Source organism: Boleophthalmus pectinirostris, unplaced genomic scaffold (assembly GCF_026225935.1).
Source record: "Boleophthalmus pectinirostris isolate CB_2022bp ecotype Guang Dong unplaced genomic scaffold, ASM2622593v1 HiC_scaffold_16, whole genome shotgun sequence".
Lineage (NCBI taxonomy): Eukaryota > Metazoa > Chordata > Actinopteri > Gobiiformes > Gobiidae > Boleophthalmus > Boleophthalmus pectinirostris.
Window position 1 is genome coordinate 14,087,826 of NW_026571095.1, and position 19,626 is coordinate 14,107,451.

Sequence of the window (19,626 nt, forward strand, 5' to 3'; positions counted from 1 at the left end):
TTATGTAGCTAGATGTTTATATATACTCCCACAAGCAGGTTTTAATTACTGCCTTATTTTGTATGTTTGACATAATCAAGCTGGTGGCGCTCTGATTTTGGATTATATAATACTAGATGTTAAAATAAACTCAGATGCGTGTAGGCTGTTTGAATAGTGCTGGGTTGTGAAAACAAAATGAAAACATAAAATATTGGTGAATTTATCATGCAATAAAAGTGCATAGCTCTGCATTGTGAAAGCCTAAAGCTTTTTTTTGTGTCATTTTGAAATGAACCATGCAAGCCAAACCTCTTGGTTGAAATGTGCAGTTCGTCCAGACACCTTGAATTATGACCCCCTTCGGCTCTACTGTAAATGTATTAAGTCTGTCAGATGGTGTAATATCATGATGTGTTACACTATGACTTATGCACCAATAAAGTGCAGAGAAAGTGCGGGTACAGGTGGTGAGGGTCACGCTAGGCCTGTGCCATGTCAGTGTAGAGGAGCAGAGGCGCTGTCCATCAGTCTGTCAACAGTGTACCGCATAGCCAGCCTCCACATTTCCCCTTTATGGTCGGACCCCCTCCTCTTCCTCCTGCCCATGTGCCCCATCCCTCTCACGTCTGCTCATCCCATGCCTTCGATCGGGTTTCTTCAGTCGGGCCATACCACCCTGCAATGATCCCCGGGCCCAATTTCCACCTCCGCTCCCTACCAGCGACCCCACCGCTGCTGCTGGCATCTGTGGAATTGTTTATGTTTAGGAGTTATGATATAGCTGCACCATATTATTAATTGCAAGAATGCTGATAGAGAGATAGGGGCTCCCTGGATTCTCGCTCATGTCATGCCCGCCTTGCACAGACACCTCCTGTTCTTATGTGTGCACATACTGCACCTGTTGGCTGTATGGGGTAGGGAGAGTTAAGAGCACTACAATTCAGGCCAGAGGTGAACTGACATTTGTGCAATGTGCAAGTGGTTGGAATATACAGTGTTTTAGCTGCTACTTTTGCCTAAGCAACACACTCTGTTTTCTGATGGATGACTCATGCAACCCCTAAAGCTTTAGTATGTGTATTTGACGTGGTGTGATGATGAGTCACCGAGTCAGTTATAGTTTATCATTGAGCTCTTCGTTTACATGCTTAAGTATGAGGATTGTATGACAATGCAACTTTCCCTGTAACTTCAGATGAGCCATGCTGAGTGGGATATAACTTTCTGTACAGTATTGCTACTAATTAAAACAAGGATATCTAATCTCCACACGTGTCCCTGTGTCACATATCTGTGTGGTGACCTGAGGGAAACACAAGCCTGCTGCAGGATTAAATGCTTTTGCCTTAGAAGTTAGTTGGTCGGGCCTAGCTGGGAATCACTGCCAGGATAGGAATGGCCTACAGCTTTATGGTATGAGAACAGTGTCTCCAATCTCATTATCACAATATTACTGCATCACCACATGCTCTAGTGGAGACTTGTATGCCATCACACCTCTGTGAGCTCACACAACAGTGAACTTGCCAGTGTCATTTTTCCATGACAGGTTATCCGACAGTAATGAAAAATACCATACACTGTTGACACTCTTCTGTAGAGGCTCAAGTTTATAATCTTCACTGTATGTGACTATGGAAAATCTAACATGCATGCAACTCATTTCAATGTGTGCATCATATTTTCTTCCAAGAGTCTGATTAAAGTGGTGGAAAAAGTTTCTGGTCTATTAAATCTATTTTAACTTTTAATCCGTCCGTTTCTTATAAGAAAGTGTCAGAATTGGTTTGTTGGAGCCAGACATTATGGCAAGACTCCCCTCTCACCCCAACCCACAACAATGAACTTGACAATTATATCTTTGAATTTCATTGAAACACTTCCTTGCAAATTAACTATAATTTGCCCATTCCAAAATGCTCAGTTCTTGCAGACTTCACTTCTCTAGAGGTTTACTGAGGAGAGCCAGTGACACAATAATGATAGCCACCAAGCTCTGCTGCATGTGTCTGAATGCAGTGCGGTCTCAGGCAGATCCGGCCACTGCGGTTACACCAAACAATCAAATGTAACCGTCACTCAGTGGTAGTTCAGATTTAAACTGTGCCTCTGAAACTGCCTTTCTCTTTCACTGTTAGGCATTGCATCTATCTAAACTATTTTTGTAAGTTTGCTTCATAATTTGCTCTCTGACTTAACATGGCTTGACAGGGACATTATCACGAGCCAACATGCCAGAAGCAGGTAGATTTTCATTTTGGCTTGTAGCACAAATGCTTCCCCCGGCAGTGGTGGTTTGATTTTATAGTGGGTTGGTCTCAGTTTCTCTCCTTCTTCTTTGAGCTTATTGAATGCAATACACAAACAAAAGACTTGCCACAACAGCACAACAGGTCATGCTCTGTGAATAGACAGTGTTTTATATTTAAGGAAGATAGGATGTCTGAAATATTTCACAGGAGACAAAGGGATGTGCTGTGAACCAGGGGCCAAACGAATCCAGATGTGGGTGCATAGTCTCAAGGTGCAGTAGAGTGCACTTATACAGTAGTGTTGTTTTTTCTTGTTGAATATTTGACTTGCTGCTTTGTTCTGGCAGTCTCCTGCTGTCTGCTGGAGATTTTCCCTGTTTGTGAGTTGTTTTGGCATCACTTCAATATAAAGATTTTAAATGTAGAGCTGCACATCTGATTTTTGATAATTGTTGAATGTTATAATAATGATGAGAGTAGCACTAAACAAGTCACTCTGCAGGTGAAATCATGAACCTGGGGGTGTGAAGCTAACTGAAAGCACTACTCTGTTTGAAGCTCTATCACTCAAGTTAAACTTTAATCTGAGCTTTATTTTAACATAGCAAAAGAGAAATTGAATTTGTCAACTGTACAAACTTTTATTTAGGTCGAAAAAGTTTCACAGCTCACCCAAGCTGCTTCTTCAGTTCTGGTCAGAATGCTGGTGGACAGTGGACACTGACCAGATAGAGTTGACCTTTTTTTTGTCAAGTCCATTTGTGCAAGTCCATCTCTAATAATATTACAGCCACAACCTAGCTAGCATTAGCCAACAGTTTTTCAGCTGGTCACTTTCACTGTTTTTGTTGAATCAAACACCTAAACACTTGTGTTGATCACAGGGTCCTGAACATGTGTTGTTTAAATCCATCCATGTGCTTTTTCTTTAATTTCAGAGTATAATAAAACTTATTTGTCAGTGTTCTTTGAGCTAATTTTGAGCATTCTGCCAGTAGAGATAAATAGAACGCTCCCAGCGTGATGTTACTGCAAAGTAATACTTCAGTATTACTACAATACTCCGGACCAGTTATTCCATGACCAATAGAAATGCCTAAGGATAATAAATAAAATACTGATTCCATTAAAATAAGAGTAATTCAATGTAATAATCTGTAAATGATGCAAAATTGATTTGGACTACTGTGTTAGTGTATGTGTGTGTCACTTTTGTGCTGGGAAATACTTGAGGACTTTAACTTCTGGACATTACTGCTTCATAGTGATGATTCTAATGATCATTTAATATTGCACTATGTCATGGTCTATAACCTTATTAAGTGAGTGCCTCTCAGGTGTCAGCTTCTGTGGCTTCTGCATGTGACCCGTGGCAGTTCCTCACAAATCATATCTCATATCTCTCAGTCTGCTGTCATTCTATTACAGCTAGACGTTAACTCATAGCCTTCAGAAGCCATTTAAATGCTTTATATGTCCAAATGATCCATGTGTGGGTGCCACTACCACCATTACAATGCTTTTGGGTGCGTTCAGAACTAGTAGAGCCTTTGACTGGGCTGTGGGGAGTCCATGTGTCACATATTAGTGCAGCTGTTGAAGAGGACATGTCTGTTGTTATTAGCTGGGAGGGGCTGCACACACACAGGCACACGCACGCTCAATGGATCCATGGCTTAAATGTCTGCCTCAAGCTTAAGTCGTAAAGTAATATATTTTATTATGAAGTAACAATATGTAGGGTTGACCCATCACACTCAAATATGAATTCACCCCCTGTGTGTTTTATATTTAGCAACACACAGTAGGCTAATGAATAGTGGGGGCGGGGGGTAAACCCACCTTCTCCAGTTTCAATTTCTGTACAGTTGCTACTGCTCCTTCATGTTGTGGCATGCTTTTTGGCTGACATCACAGCTAAGAGGAGAGTTTAGAGTCCAGGACAGAATACACAAACACATAGGACACAACTAGTGCTATACGACTATGTAAGCTGTTTATATTATTCCTTTAATGTGGAAACAGTCTCTTGTATTCAACAGAGAACTCAATATAAGAAACAACTGTTCAAGGGAGAGTTTCAAATGCTAACACTTGAGTTGCAAATAAACTGTAACAAAATTGTGAACATAGAAATAGAAACTGTATACTTTTTGTAACCAAATTATTCTACTACTATTTTTCTTTTTACATTGGTTAACAAGCAGTGGAATAGCCAGCACACTGGCATCAAGGATATTTAGCAGGACATTACTTAATTCTCTATGATTCAATCCCTCGTATTTGTACTTTGTGCATGTACAGTAAAATAAGATTTCAATGGGTGGACACAAATGTAGGATTTTAAAGATGATGTTTTTGCCACTGTCAATGCCAAGTACATGTGGTTTTGTCTTGGCCGAATTGTTTTGAGCCAAATCTTTGATCTTACCTCCTTGTTTTCCTATGCCTAGCCACTCCATCCCGCTGGCTCATTTCACAGTCATTAAACTTTATTGAGTCATGACATTATTTTGAACTTCATTCATAGCTAATGAGCCAGTATGGGGATTTCTGGATTTGCATTATAGGATTTGGTTTGCCAAATATTCAACAGCCATTTTGGGCAAAACTTACTGAAAAAGATGCTAAATAATTGTTGTTTCTCCTCTGCTTGCAGACATGTTCCAGTACCTTCTATCCTTCTCACAAGGTCACCTGAGTTCTCTGCTGGAAGGAACTTACCCGTCCCTGTCCCGGCATGCTCTGCCTCATGTAAACCAGCTCTTCTCCTCTCTGTCTCATCACCTGCGTGGGGCCAATGTCTCTGTGGAGGCTGCAGTTCATCAGTTTTTCAACAATCTGTTTCCACTAGTGTACACTCAGCTGATCAACCCAGGCATGGACAGGGAGCTCGTGTGGAGCGAGATGGGCGACTGCTTGCGAATGATCAGACAAGACGTCAACCCCTTTGGGCCTCACTCAGCAGTCATGGCCCAGGAGCTGGCTGGAGCCCTGGGGGCTGGGAAGCATCTCGGGTTGGCCCTTTCAGAAGGTCTGGAGGTCCTGAATGCCACTGAACATGTCAGTTTGAGCAAAGAGTGTGTAAAGGCGCTGGTCAAGATGGTGTACTGCTCCCACTGCAGAGGCCTGACTCTGATCAAGCCTTGTGATGGTCTCTGTCTCAATGTGATGCGTGGGTGCTTGGCCAGTGTATCTGAGCTGGATCAGCCCTGGAGAAGATACATCACACTATTGGATCAGCTCACCAACGCTATGGCGAACCAGCACAGCATGGAGCTGGCTCTGCTGGGGGTGAGAGGCCATGTCAGTGAGGCTCTTCTCTATGCACAGCTCCACGGCCCCGTCATTACACCCACAGTGAGTACACACTGAATGCACTCCATCCATTTTAATGACACGCAGAAAACTTCAAAAGCTCCTTTGTCATATTTGTATTAACTGTGTTCTTTGGCTCTGGTTAGTGTATTGATTGGAAAGATTTTCCAGGGTGCTGGGATACGAGCAATTTTTTCCAGCAATTCAACAAAGAACACTGCACAGTACATTAATGTTAGCATTGAAATTATTACAAGCTAATGTTTATCCTACAAAAAGAAAATGGTTTTTAGAATGACAATACAGTTTAAAGGTCAAATAGCTTGTTTTTGCTGTAGGGAAATCTTACTGCAGTGTATTTGTTGGAAAATGGATGTGATGTGGATCGAGTGCATTTTCATGCTCTGAGCACTACCACATGTTATAGGTTTCATGAATGACTGCCAAACTGTCCTTTACCTAATCTTTAAGAATTTATTACAATCTCAGCAACATTGCGGTTTCAATACCTTTGGAATGAATTACTACAGAGTTGCATAGGGTTTAATTTAAAGACACTTAAGATGAAAAGCAATTAAGATGAGAGATGATTAAAGGAGACATACAGTATTCTCCAAATCCTCAAATTCCTCATTTCCTACTACTAAGTTGTATTTAGTGTGATTCATGGATATGGGAGTAATCTTTATTCTCCTCATCACCTTCATTCAAGATGACATTGCACTACACCCCTTACATGCCCACTGCACTTTACTTAATTCATAGTTTGTAGTTCTCACAAACCCTTTATCACCTGCTTAATATCCCCATGCATTCATGCGAAGTGAAACCTTGTTGCCCAAGCGCATCCAAGCAAAGTGCTGACTTGGCACTTACTTTTGTGACGTCAAGAAATAAAAGTATGATATTATTAGCTCCATACAGTGCATAGAAGTTAATTTTTTTCACATAGTTCTGCATTTATAAAATATTTTTAGTACATTTACAAAATATGTCTGTTACCTTAGCTTGAAGTTGTGCTCTCTGGTCTTCTTCTGTCAGACCATAGCTGGCACACTGTCAGACAGAAGTAATATAGATGAGCTATAAGCTCAATACAAAGCAATCATGTATTAGGTGTTCTTTAATGAGTTGTGATTTAAAATGTAGTGCAACAAACTTAACCCTGTCCTCCATAGTCAGTGTATTACGAATTTTTGGGTCACTCCTTTTCATGCACTGGTATGGGGTCATTAGTTAAAGTCTTGGAAGTTTTCCCAGAACTGAACTGGAGCATTTGACACCATTGTTAAGCTTCACATTGGTGGATGGAGTTGTTGATTGAAAAGACTTTTACATTGTGCTCAAAATTAACTGTTAGCTGTCTCCTGACATCTATATACAGATCTGCACTCTCACAGTAGCTGATCTTTTACACCTCAATACTATTTTATTTTCGCATTTTATTTTAATATCAGCAGTTGTTGAGGTTGATTTTGAAAGTTTTATTTTTGTTAGTTCATCTAACAGAGAACAGAGCACAGAGCACTGCGCTGTTGAATATTTCAAATCAACTAATCAAGCATAAAAGTTATGTTATTCTTTGACTTTTTGCTGATTCTGAATATTAGATGAAGTTGTTATTAAAGAATTTATTGAGACTTTGTGGTTTTTACACTGGGCTGATATCCCAGAGCGTTCAGTGGTGCTTGTGGCTCTGACTCGTGGCCAGCTGCAGACTACACAGACAGCTCTATATGCTGCTGTGCATACGTCATAGGCTCTGCCCCGGTCAGAATGCGCCATGCGCAGGTATCAGGTTTTTAGAAGTCCCGTAAGGAGCGTAGATGGGCAGCCCACCCTGGGACAATACAAGCATGGGGCGAGTAGCTGAAAGGCACCTATTGACAGGCTGTTTTAACACATTCCTGCTCTTATTGAGGCAGAGCGTGAAGCGCGGCCCAGGGAAGTGCTTATGGATATTTGGGGACTGGATTATGTGGAGTAGACACAATTACGTTCAAACTGGAAAATATACAGTGAAAGTGGCGAGTCTTATTGGACCCCAGAGCCAATGGTGATTTTTTTTTTTCCTTGGGCTCAACCAGCTTAGTTCAGCTCCCCCATTCAACCCTGTGTTAAGAGGCCATGTATTGCTGTTTATTGACACGGCCGTAAAAATGATATGGCTCGTATGACCCAGTCGGGGTGGTGACTTTATATATTATACTTGCATAAGATATAGGTTTAGCTTCTTAATGAGCTATCAACAGTGTGCTTATGAAAATACTCACAGTGGTCCAGATTACGGCAGTTTATACTCGGGTCTACCTTATCCCCTTGTTGGTTTTACCCCAGCTTCTCATTACAGTCTTATGTAGGAATGATAATAGCAGCCTGAGCCTTTTGCAGAATGGAAACATGTCCAGTGGGTAGATCGGAGGGTTTCCATACTACGCGCCGGCACCTCCATAGACGTTTTGCTCCGAAAGCCGCAATCAAATCAAATAAGGCCAGTGGTGAGAAGATTATTCTGTAAACTTATATTTTACCAATGCAGATTCATATGTCTCACATTCAAAATATGTAGCAGAACACCAGAATATGTATTTATCTGAATTGCCTTGAGCGGTGTATTGATGTAGCCAATGTTATAAATTACGGTAGAGTATTGTCCAACCTTGACTCTGACCAAATTCATTTATTAAGATGTCCATTAGCTAATGGTGCTGGCTCTCTTTTTAATCAAACTTGTATATCTTTTGTGCTTACTCCTTGTTTTACTGTATGTAGTGGATGTACATACTGGATGCAATGCAGTAACATCCTCAAAGCAGATAATTCATCCAGAGAGAAATTTTAATGATTTTTATTTACATACATATTTCACATTTAGACAAGCAGTGCATTGTACATAATTTAAGCTCCACCAAAAATACATATTTTTTATGTCAAGTGTAGGGGTGAGCAAATAATTTGTTGTTTGCTGTTTGCTGATTAAAGCCCAATTTATGGTCATGCGTCAAATCGTCTGCGTCACGACGCAGAGAGTCTGCATCAACGTGAACCCCCTATGGAGAGTGTCTGTGTCGACCAATGTGCACCTCCGAAATTTTCTAACTACGTGTTGAAATGACGCAAACAGCAAGGCGAAGCAATGCAGACAATAAGGTCTGTGATTGGTCCACTCTACATCTGCTCTACATACATTTCTGGTACTGCACTTTCACGGTTCATTTTGCAAACAAAATCCTAAAAATAAAATCTTAAATCCTCCCCCTTGTTTCTTTGCCAGCATTTGTACCAGAAGCATTTGTTCCTCGATATCTATCAGCTCCAACTCCATCAGCATCCTCTCCCACTCAGTTGCTGGTGTCTCCACAGTAAGTGGAAGGTAAACACTCCACCATCAAGTTCAAGTGATTTTACGACTCATTGCCTCCTAGCGTTGTGGCGGTGAATTATTTTGCGGCACATAGATCAATGCCGACCCATAAATCAAAAAGGCATGGCAAGGCGACGGCGGCAGTGTGCGTTAAGTCGACGCAGAACTATAATTTGCCCTTAAGGGTCCTATATTAAAAATTGAGCTTTAAGCCATGTCATAATGCTGTTACCTAATCAAAAACATACCCTGAATTGTGTTTTGTTTTATTTACACAATTTTGAGTAATGCTTTACACCTCCAAAGTTCCTTTGGAAGGAGGGGATACATCTCCAAAGTTCAAAATGCTCCATTGCATCTTGTGATGTCATGAAATGGTTGTTTCCAACAGCAAACATTTGTCTTTTGTTCAGGCTGTCAGTCCCAGGACTATAATCATCCGAATAATTCTAGTCCAGGTCTATGGAATTTTAAAACACAGTGGAGCACTTCTTGTCTTACTACATGGCATCACAAGGTGGAAGTGGAAAACGGAGTGTTTTCTGTTTGAGAGAACTCCAACTCTAGGTATGTTACATACACACATATTTATATATATATATATATATATATATATATATATATATATATATATATATATATATATATATATATATATATATATATATATATATATATATATATATCTTTAAAAGGCCCTTTAAAATGTGGTAATAGTAATAGAAGCCTTGTATGGTTCACCTACCTCTCCACTCTTATAGTGCCAGTGCCAGTGCCAGTGCAAAAGCTGTGGAAATAGGCATCTGTGTTATGCTTTTAATAGTTGTCACTGGTTCATTGAAAGACTTGAAAATGGACACATGGGCTGCCTGGGTTCCTTGAGTGGCCACATGCTTATTTGAGTTGGGCATCCCCGCTCCAGCAGCATCCCAGGCACAGATGTCACAAACCTATTTGACCTTCTACTCTTCTTCCTCTGTGGTTCATCATCATCTTCTGGAACCCGCATTTGCCACATCCACTGTCTGTAATTCCCCTCAAATAGTTTACAGTGATGGGGATTGTGTTGTAAACAAATTTAAAAAGTAACACCCATACTAGAGTTACATTTTTTGATCATCTGTGAGCGATTTTGTTCAGGTCAAGCTTGCCTCAATGCGGATAGGCACACTGTGAGCTTTTCCTTATTGGAATTTGCGAGGACTTTGTGATATACGAGGCTCTGAGTGGCTCTTTAATTAGCACTGACATCGCTCACACAACAGCAGACGAGAGAAGGAGGAGGAGGGGGAGGAAGGAGGGGAGAGAGATGAGGGGGGAGACGGACATTGACTGCAGATGAGCACTCAAGTGATGAACACAAACTGATTTGGGAAAGTGAAGAGGCAGAGCTCGGGACGGGCCAAAGAAAGGAGAGGCTGTAAATCTCGTCTACTTAGTCAGGGCTTTCTGCAGAGGCCAAATGGAAATCTGTCATGGTTACGTACGGGCAGCGTGCAGTGCTTTCTGATATGCGACGAATATTTGTGCAGCAAAAGACTAACCAAACTCAGAGATTGACTTCATGCCATTTCAATCACACTGAGGGCCAAATCTTCCGAGCAGTGCAGCAGCAGACAATAATAACAAAGTCGCAGTCTGTCCACATTTATATTTGCGTTAAGGTGAGGGTAAGTCGATTTCTAAACAAGATGTGTGTTGTATGAAAATGAGGCTTTGAACATCAGTAGGTGTACACTATTCATGAGCATTCTAACGATACCATATAAGCCTGATTTGTAGTGTATACCAAAATCATTAAAATTTTTGCATGGTCTAAACTAATCTTAACAGGGAAACCTTCAAACTATACATCTAAATTAAAAATAACAAACTTAATCAAACTGAGTTAATAAAGTGTCTTCATAAGAAAAAAAGGTGTTGGCTTTTGTGGGCATGGGCAAGAGAGTGATTAACGGTTTGACTGGAACTCGCCCAGAGTAGTCCTTCTTGTGCGTTAAACTTGGATGGAAACAATGTATTTAAGCCCAAAACCGAAAGAACAGAAAATAAGGCCCAAAAGACCCTCTCTGACCCACATCCCACAAGCAATATGATTTCTTTCGTTGTCAGACTGTGCTTAACTTGTACTCTGTTTGCCTTTTTAATATTTATTTTTTCTGTGTCATGTATGAATGCGCGAAAGTGAATTCAGTCATTCGCTGCAAAGCAATTTCCCCACAGGGACAAATAAACTATTAAAGTACTATTTATTTGTATCTTTATCGGACTCTCCACCCACAACCACTTTATTCTAAATAGCCCCTAAAGATTCAGTCATGTGATGTGCAAACTAACATCTGCCTGTCTGTCTATCCCAATCAGTTTTGTGCTGAAGACTCCTCTTGTCTGCAATTCTGACGATATAATGGTTTGATAAACTCAGCAAGCCAGCAGCTTTCTCTCTTAATTAAAAACATAGCCACGAGAGACTGTTTTATTTCCTTAACCCACCTCGATTTTCCCATATGGTTTCATGGTTTAAACTGGCAGTATTCCAGTGACTAGCCTGCATCCTTAACCCCGACATCCCCACCACAAGTAAATGTATCCATTCTTCTCATCACCGGCCACTGTAACATAATATAAAAATTGTATACGCGATGTATGTTGAGATTACTACTGTGGAGAGGAAAAAGAAAACGACTTTGCTTTATAGAATCGGAGATGTTGACAGATGATAATTGGTACTTATTATGCTACTCAACAGAAAACAGCAGTGGTTTGAGGCACAATTGGGGTCATGGGTTTACATGAAAGAAATAATTAAAAATAAATAAGCTGCCAACTAATCAAACTACTTCCTGAGTGGTGCGTCCAGACAGAACATGGCCCTTGGGTAAACAGGCTGTATAACAATATTAGATTAAATTGAATGTACTTGACATTAGCGGAAACTTAAAGGGAGGGAATGCAGCCCAGTTCATGTTGTAATTCCAGTGACTTGCATGTCTAAATGTTCATGTTCCATTAACACCGTATTTTACTAGATTTCTACTTTACAGTTCATATGTGTTTTTTTTGGTCAGCAATTGTTGATGTAGCCGGGCAGAGCATTTCTTACTTCAACACATTTGGGCTATGGAATCAAATTTATTGTCTGTTTAACCATCTATTTGTTATATGGAGCCAACAGTAACATTTGGATACACTTTCACTTCTCTCTCACTATTCTTCTGGATTTATAAGCTGACTTCACAGTAAGACATGCAAGACATGCATTGTTACTGTGAGCTGGCTTGCCTGTCCATAGATCTGACCCTGTAACTTACCCTGGTTCTGCCACCTGCTTGGTTTGGAGATAGATAAGTCTTTTCCATACATCATTCCAGATAAAGTAAAAACCATCTCCATGACAACCAGGTGACAGACTCTCCACCAGAAAAGTTGCACTGTGCACCTTTAAAATCATTATTGAGTAAGGCTAAATCAAACAGGTTTAGAATTCAATACTTACAATATCTACTTGAATTATAAATAATGCGTTATGAATGTTAGTAGGGTGTATACTACATCTACAAGTGTAGTCTAGGGACTATTCTAACCTTTGCATTCTGTTGCTTGTGGAGATCAATCATAAGGATATAAAAGTAAAAGTAATGCCATGCACTTGTGTAGAGAGAGGGGCTGAGAAAGTTCCCTTGGCCTTCCGGGGTAATCCCTTGATAAATAAACTGGGAAGACAAGACCACCACTGCTATCTGTAAGCCAATACTCCCAGGGAAGAAGGATGGCCGGAGGCAGAGCTTACTCGGACATGAGTGTCTGCTCCTTTTACACAGCAACACACATGCATATCATAGCAGTACAGAGCTATGACTACATAAGGTAAATGTTTTAGCCTGTCCTGTCAGCATCCGTGTCCTAAATGCTCGGCCGTAGTGGTAAAAACGCTGTGCTAGTCCGTCGCTTAGCTTACACACATAACAAGCCTTGTGTTTCCCCAAAGTCATCACACGTCAACAACACACATCCAAGTCATTTTCCCACCCCATCAGCCTGTGTCCACAGGCTCTCACTTAAGGAATGCTCAACAGAATAGCTGAAATTGTGAAGGTATAACAAGAACAAACAGGTGCTCGGACTACGACCCTGCAACCTCATGGGGTTTCCATTCTCACGCCATCATCAGCTCAGCGGATAATTGATTTATGGCCATGTACTGGTCCGTGCTTTAACTCATATTGTCAGTTGATTGGCTGGAGGGATTACCCAGTCACAAGATTTGACTAAAAAGGTATGTCTCCATTTTGCAATAATGAGCCTGAGAAGGATCCACCAAACAATGTCTTGAGCTGTTTGGGTTGGGTGCATCTTTGACAAAAATGTCTAAAAGCTATTAGTGCAAACAGTACTGTGACTGACCCCCTGCTCTATGTTCATTTTTTATCAGCATGTTTACATTCTTGTGCCAGAGAACAGAGCAGTGTCACACAAAGGGAGGTGAGAAATTGTCTTAAGATACAACTTCTCTTGGCCTCTTAAAGAAGAATCAGTTCCCATTTTTCACAGCTTCAGAACAAAGATAACCTTTTTTGGTGATTTTAGTGAGCTTAGACCTCCCAGACACTGCTGTCTGGACATGATGTCATGGGATTATATTCCGCCTTAAATATGTGTTGTGAATCCCAGGAATGCCTTGTGTGACAAGTATTATTTGTGGGTTTATGCATCCAGTGCAATGCAGTTTGACAGGCAGTCACTTTTACTGTTTGGCCTCATGTTGACTAATCGTTTTTTTTTGTTTTTTTTTTGTTTTGGGGTTTTTTTGGGGGGGGAGGTTGCATTGGTTTGATGGTCTGATTGTTTAGTATGCTTAAATGTTTTGATAAATATAACAAGGACTAGGAAATGTAAAGAATGTAGCTCTGAATAACATAATAAGACATTTTATATGTGTTAAGAGAATATGGAAATTGTAATACAAGGGTATACGCTTTTTGTCAGTTATTGTTTCCAAAGTGACGCAGAATCCATCCTCAAGAGGTCACTATTGGAACAAATGATTATTTATTTTATGAAAATTGACCTGACTGAGTGCAGCTTCTCAAGTATTTTAAATGAGAAGGGTCATGTCCAAAATGACAAAGTTAAAAAGGTCCTTGATGATACCTGATGTAGTTGAAACCTGTTAGACTTAGAGTTTGGCCACATGCATGTAGCATTTGTCTCAAGGTGTTGATATGGGCCTTTGCCAAAACAGTTGCTCTGTTCCATCTATTATCGCTGCGACAATGTGGTGTGTGTTACAGTCTAGTGTGTGTACCGAGTGCACGTGTGGCTATGGGCCGCTCTACCACATGTGAGCATGTTTTATGCGCCCACAGGGAGTTAAGGTTAATGCAATAAAACAACCTTCCCGTGCCCAACGTCTGCCTTAAAAGAGGATTTAAGACCTGAGTGGAGTGTGGATGGAGTAGGACAGAAGCAGCGCAGTAAAGGCTAACGGTGCCGTAAAGAACAAAATGAAGGAATGTGGTTATTTGGTTAGAAACTGTGAGCCTGGCCAGCCAGTTATATAAAAAAACCCAATTAACTGCATTTATAAGGAGGATAAATTCTGCCACCGATTGAAGGCAGATTTTAAAGGATTTAGAAACTATTTGTTAGCAGTAAAAGTGCAGTGTAAATACAATCTAATCAGACATTCTAATCCTCTACAAAAAACTTATTATATACTACAGTGATATTGCATCGGCTTTAATATTTAGTGTATGCTGTGGCTGTAATATGTAATGGGTTGGTCTGAATATAGATATTTTTTACTTTATTACCAGTACTTCATGTATACTTCAGATATGTCTCATTAATACTGTGTTTGTAAAAATCAATGTAACTACATCAGAAAGCTAATATAATTAAGCATTTCTGAATCCATCCATAAGTCCCCCCATGATAATATTTAGTTCTTGCTGTAAATGCATTATATAAAATGTCAAAGAAGGTGAATGCTCATTGATCCAGAATTAGTATCCCTTGTGCAAAAGCCATTACGCTGACGCTGGTTAATTGAGGGCCACTTAATAACACAGCTCGAGGCTTTTAAGCCAATGAGATCTCATTGATTTTGCCTTTTGGTTGAAGGCCCCGCCCGTTTACTCAGCAGCCTCTATCTCCACTCCACACGCCCTACTGTAGTAATAGGCCACTGAAGAGGTGAGCTATTATTGCCATGTGAGTGCTGTGCTCTACCTCCATGAGGTAGTGGAATGTTCTGCATTTACTGTCAGGCCCCTGCCCTAAGTCACTCGTCACACATTCTCTTTTATCATGACTACAGACCTTCTGCACACAGTTATGAACTACTCCACATAATTCACTTTTTGTATTCACAATCATTCAGCAGAAATTCATTCTTTAAACTGGGAGCATCTGTGTGTCCACGTGTGTGCATTCATCTGTGCAGGTGTGTTTCAGTGGTTTATAGAAGCCACAGTCTCCACCCTTTGGATTTTTTTAGCTTAACAAGTGTGTGTCTGCTCTGTGTTCCCCACAGGTGGACAAGGTGTGTGGCCTGTCTGCGAGAGAGCACACTGGCATTAAGCCTACACACTCAGAGGTCACGACCTCCAACATGAACCTGTCTACTGCTACTCCATCTGCCTCCCAGCCTCTATCAGAACAGTGGCTGGACAAGTTAGCTCATTTAAGAAGGTAACAGAATGTACATATTACATGTTGATTAACATCTATCCTAACATAACACAGAATAACTTGATTCATGTTGATTATAGATTTTTAGAATATATGGCTTAAAACAATACATGAAACATAAATGATTTTTCATTTCACAAAGACATATCCCTACAGTGTCAGACTGCAGCATGTGCCCTCACCCTGGCCTCTGGGGCAGACATCCCATGCCCACAGCAGCTGCCAGCGCTGTGCCATATGAAAGGGGGGCTAGGGAAGATTTATCTTGACAGACCAACAATTTCCTGTTTACCCAGACATCCATACCACCAACTCAGAACAGCGGCCTGGCCTGACACCGAATGGCACAGTTGTAGTGCTGTTTGCCCGACCTTGTCCTAAACCATGAATCGCTGTCCTCGTGCCAAGAGGGCTAACAGGTCTGGGCTGGCACTGCCACCACCATTCATGGCAGCATAGTCCAACTCCCTACACAGTGCCAAGCCTGCCCAGCACATGTGACTGAGACCACTTCACAGGCAGCAAGACAACACAGTCTATTGTTAAATGCATGACACATCATAAAGCAAAACTGTTTTTACAGATATTCTGTTGACATCGTGTAAAGTGTATTTTTTTTAGTTACTGTTTTAAAGGAGTTTTGCTGAGGTGTTGTTCAGTGTTGGAGCATGTGCATGATCAATCACTCTCTTCCAGGGTCAACTGACTTTGTCTTCTCCCTCCACATTGTGCTTTCTTTTTGGTTTGCTTCTCCCCTTCCCCCCTCTTTCATCTTTCACTATCACCTCTGTCTCATCCTTCTGCATCTTTCATGCTTGCTCGGACTACAACTCCCATCATTCCCAGCTCGCTCCCCCTGAAACCCTCCAAGAACAATAAACATGATCTGAGAACATTGTCTAGGTAAGCATGAACCCTGGTGTCTTTATCTCTTATGCTGCAGGCTTAGATAGCAGTAGCAATTTCTGTAATGTAGTTTGAATAATTAAAACGTACAAAGATATGATGGATGTTGCTTTTAATTCTAATAAATGGTCATGCAATTATTTTGTTCTCTACAACGCTTTTTTGCTGGCTGGAGTGTTTTAGTCATAATAGAATGATATAAAGACTTGCCAACTGTTAGCTTTAGATTGTCAGTTTCAACTAACATTAAATATGGAAGCTGGCTTTTATAGTGATAAATAATACTTACATTTTAAGCTATTGGCCATGCAGCAGTGTTACCCTTCACAACACAATTGATTCATGGGTGGCTGCAATGTGTTTCTAATCTTAATATGCTGCTATTGTTTTGCCGGGATGACAGTATGTTTGAGAACACATGCTCGTGAATCTGATGCAGCTTATCTGTCACTAACAAAAATGTGCTGACGCAGTGAAGTGTCTCGATTTAAAGCCTCCATATTTGTGCCAACATCACTAATCATCTGCCTCACATGCATGGAGCCTTACTGCATTAGAGTCACACAGTTTTGTTTGAATGTGTCTATTTCAATGGTGCATATGATTTTGATGAGTTTTTTTGTGTCCTGTGGCTGTCCTCAGAGAGTTCCTGACCTATGTGCGGCGATACAGGTCATTCTTTGCGGCCCTGCCAGAGCTGCTGTGTGAGAGGGAGAACGTCATCGGGGACTCCACATGCTGGAGCGGAGATGACGTGGTGGAAAGGTGAGTCTTGATTACTCAATTACAGATTTCATCTAAGGCACGGCATGGCAAGTTTATTTCTAGACCACAATTTGTACACAAAATGCTTTACAGAATAAGCAAAACATTAAAACCACAATAAAAACTTAAGTAATTATAATAAAATATACTTTAAAAGAGAAGAGTGCAGAATAAAATTTTTCCAGACATATGCGCACCTACACAGAACTGTTTTGAATCTGGATTTGAACATTGGGCACCAGCAGGAGGCCGGTCCCTGAGGTCCTCAGAGCACGAGATGATTCATATGGCACAAACATACCAGAGATGTACAGCCTGGTGCTTGGCCATGGACAGACTTGTGTGTATGACATTTTGAAATAATATGTCATAAGTCATTAGCTTCCTTGGAGTTGAATCAGTTCTATGTTGAACAGGAAGTAATTGTTTCTATAAGTTGTTTTATATCAATATTGCAATTTAGAATGAACAAAATATGAAATCTTCAATCCACGTCTTAGTTTTAATTTAAGTTCATAATTTAATAGCAGAACGAAGGCATAATGTCTTGAGTGATCATTTTGTACTTTTTTGCAACTACAGTCTAAGCTCAAACAGACAGGCCAGAATAATAAATACAGTGGAAGGTATGATTTGTCAGGTGGCCTTTGTGTGCATTTAAGGAAATCATTAAATTCTTATCTACAATGGAAAACTTTGCTGAACAAATAACTCTTATGCATCTAGATCCACTTTTATCTTTTCTCTTTGTTCTATATGCTTTAACATTATATTTTAGGTTAATGTATGACAATTTTTTAGGTTGATTTATAGGTGCGGCTTTGCAGTCTGCTCATAATTTTCTCTCCAAGTGTGTGTACGTGTAAACTTTTGTGCTTCCATTGACACAGAACAGAGGAGGCAGAGGACTGAGCCAAAGTCTGTGAGCCATTCCTTTGCTGGATCTAATTTTTAAACATTCAGTCCACAATTATGATAAGGTTATGCTCTCCTTTTGTGGTAGCCCCAACCCGGCGCCTCATATGATGGCAACCTTCACCCTCTGTAGTTCCAGCCTTGGCCTTTGCTTGAAAAAGATATACTCCCTGTTAAGTATCAGATCCTCTAAATGCTAATCTGTCATCCTTTGGGGTTTGGAGCATGTTGTCAGAAATGTTAGTAGTCTGGCAGATTTCACAATCCCATTATTTTGGGTCGGCTCTGTTATGTTCTGTTGTTTTGGCCTGGTACTGTCCCACCCTTCCCAAATGCTCATGATCTGCCAATGGCTGAGACACATTATGCAGACCACCCATTCATCAGTGCTCATGACAGTTTGTCAGAGGACAAACAAAGTGCAGAGTTAAGAGAACAGTTTGTACACATTCATGTAAATACTCTGCTTCTATTCATATAATTACCTTTAATGTGTCCTCCTCCTCTGTGCTCCTTGCAACAACAGCACTAATGAGTGGTAATCATGTTTTATCGCACAGTCTGGTGGGCATGGGGTCTCTGCTTGTGGTGTCATGTGTTCTTTGGTTGAAAAGAAAACAGCCTCCTGCTGAGACTTTTGGCACCTCTCATAAACTGCTCACATTGGCTTGTGCGTGTGGAGCTGAAGTCCTCCACTAGACCTGACGCTGCTGGCAAGTATATGAGCCGAGCGAGGAGCAGACAAAGCATGAGAAGAGGTGGCGTTTTGGTATGGTGGTGCCCCTGATGAGGGGGGCATGGTAGGCCAATGTGGGGGGAATGAAGGGGAGTGGACCTTGGCAGCATAAAGAGCCATTGTGGAGTCAGTGGAGTCGGGCATAGCCCTGTGTGGGGACCCCCAAAGCCTGGAGGGAAACAAAGACTGTGACTATGAGGCTGCATGGGAAAACAGGGAATGACTTGGACACTGCAACTCACTGCTACTGACGAGGCCATCACTGCCAGGCCTGGGACAGTTGATTAAGATAAAAAGAGTTGCTGAAATTAGATCTGTTTCTTATTTACTTGTATTATTTCCAGATTTGTTGGCTCTTTGTTTACAGAAGCCATCAGCAAAATAGATGCTCAAGGCCGTCCATGGCGCTAAGCCTCTGCCATGTTTGCTGCCGTCATACTTCCTGTGGGCACAAAGCCTCGGAGGGCCTGCTGGGTTTTCCCCACGAGCTGAGGACGTGTAGACACACAGTCACACATATCAATCTGTATGGCACCCATATGCCAGTCAACAGCTGGAGACGAGATCCATTTAGACACAATCACACCAAGCAACAATGGCACACACACTCGGCACACACATTATGTTCAAAGTGCAGCACACACGTTTGATGTGGGGATTGAAATTCCCTTCCTCTCTTACTCTGCAACTGA

At 41.0% G+C, this 19,626-nt stretch overlaps 1 protein-coding gene across 2 annotated transcripts in view; it reads left to right on the forward strand.

Annotated features, from left to right (window-relative positions):
* Window positions 1-19,626, forward strand: part of gpc5c (glypican 5c) — a 70,987-nt gene that overhangs the window by 7,997 nt on the left and 43,364 nt on the right. Inside the window, exons 3-6 of one of the 2 annotated variants that reach the window (XM_020923388.2) lie at window positions 4,897-5,597; window positions 15,455-15,612; window positions 16,459-16,515; window positions 17,161-17,283. In XM_020923388.2, coding sequence (XP_020779047.2) covers window positions 4,897-5,597; window positions 15,455-15,612; window positions 16,459-16,515; window positions 17,161-17,283 — 1,039 coding nt within the window. The remainder of the gene's footprint in view (window positions 1-4,896; window positions 5,598-15,454; window positions 15,613-16,458; window positions 16,516-17,160; window positions 17,284-19,626) is intronic. The other variant, XM_020923396.2, reaches the window with a different exon arrangement.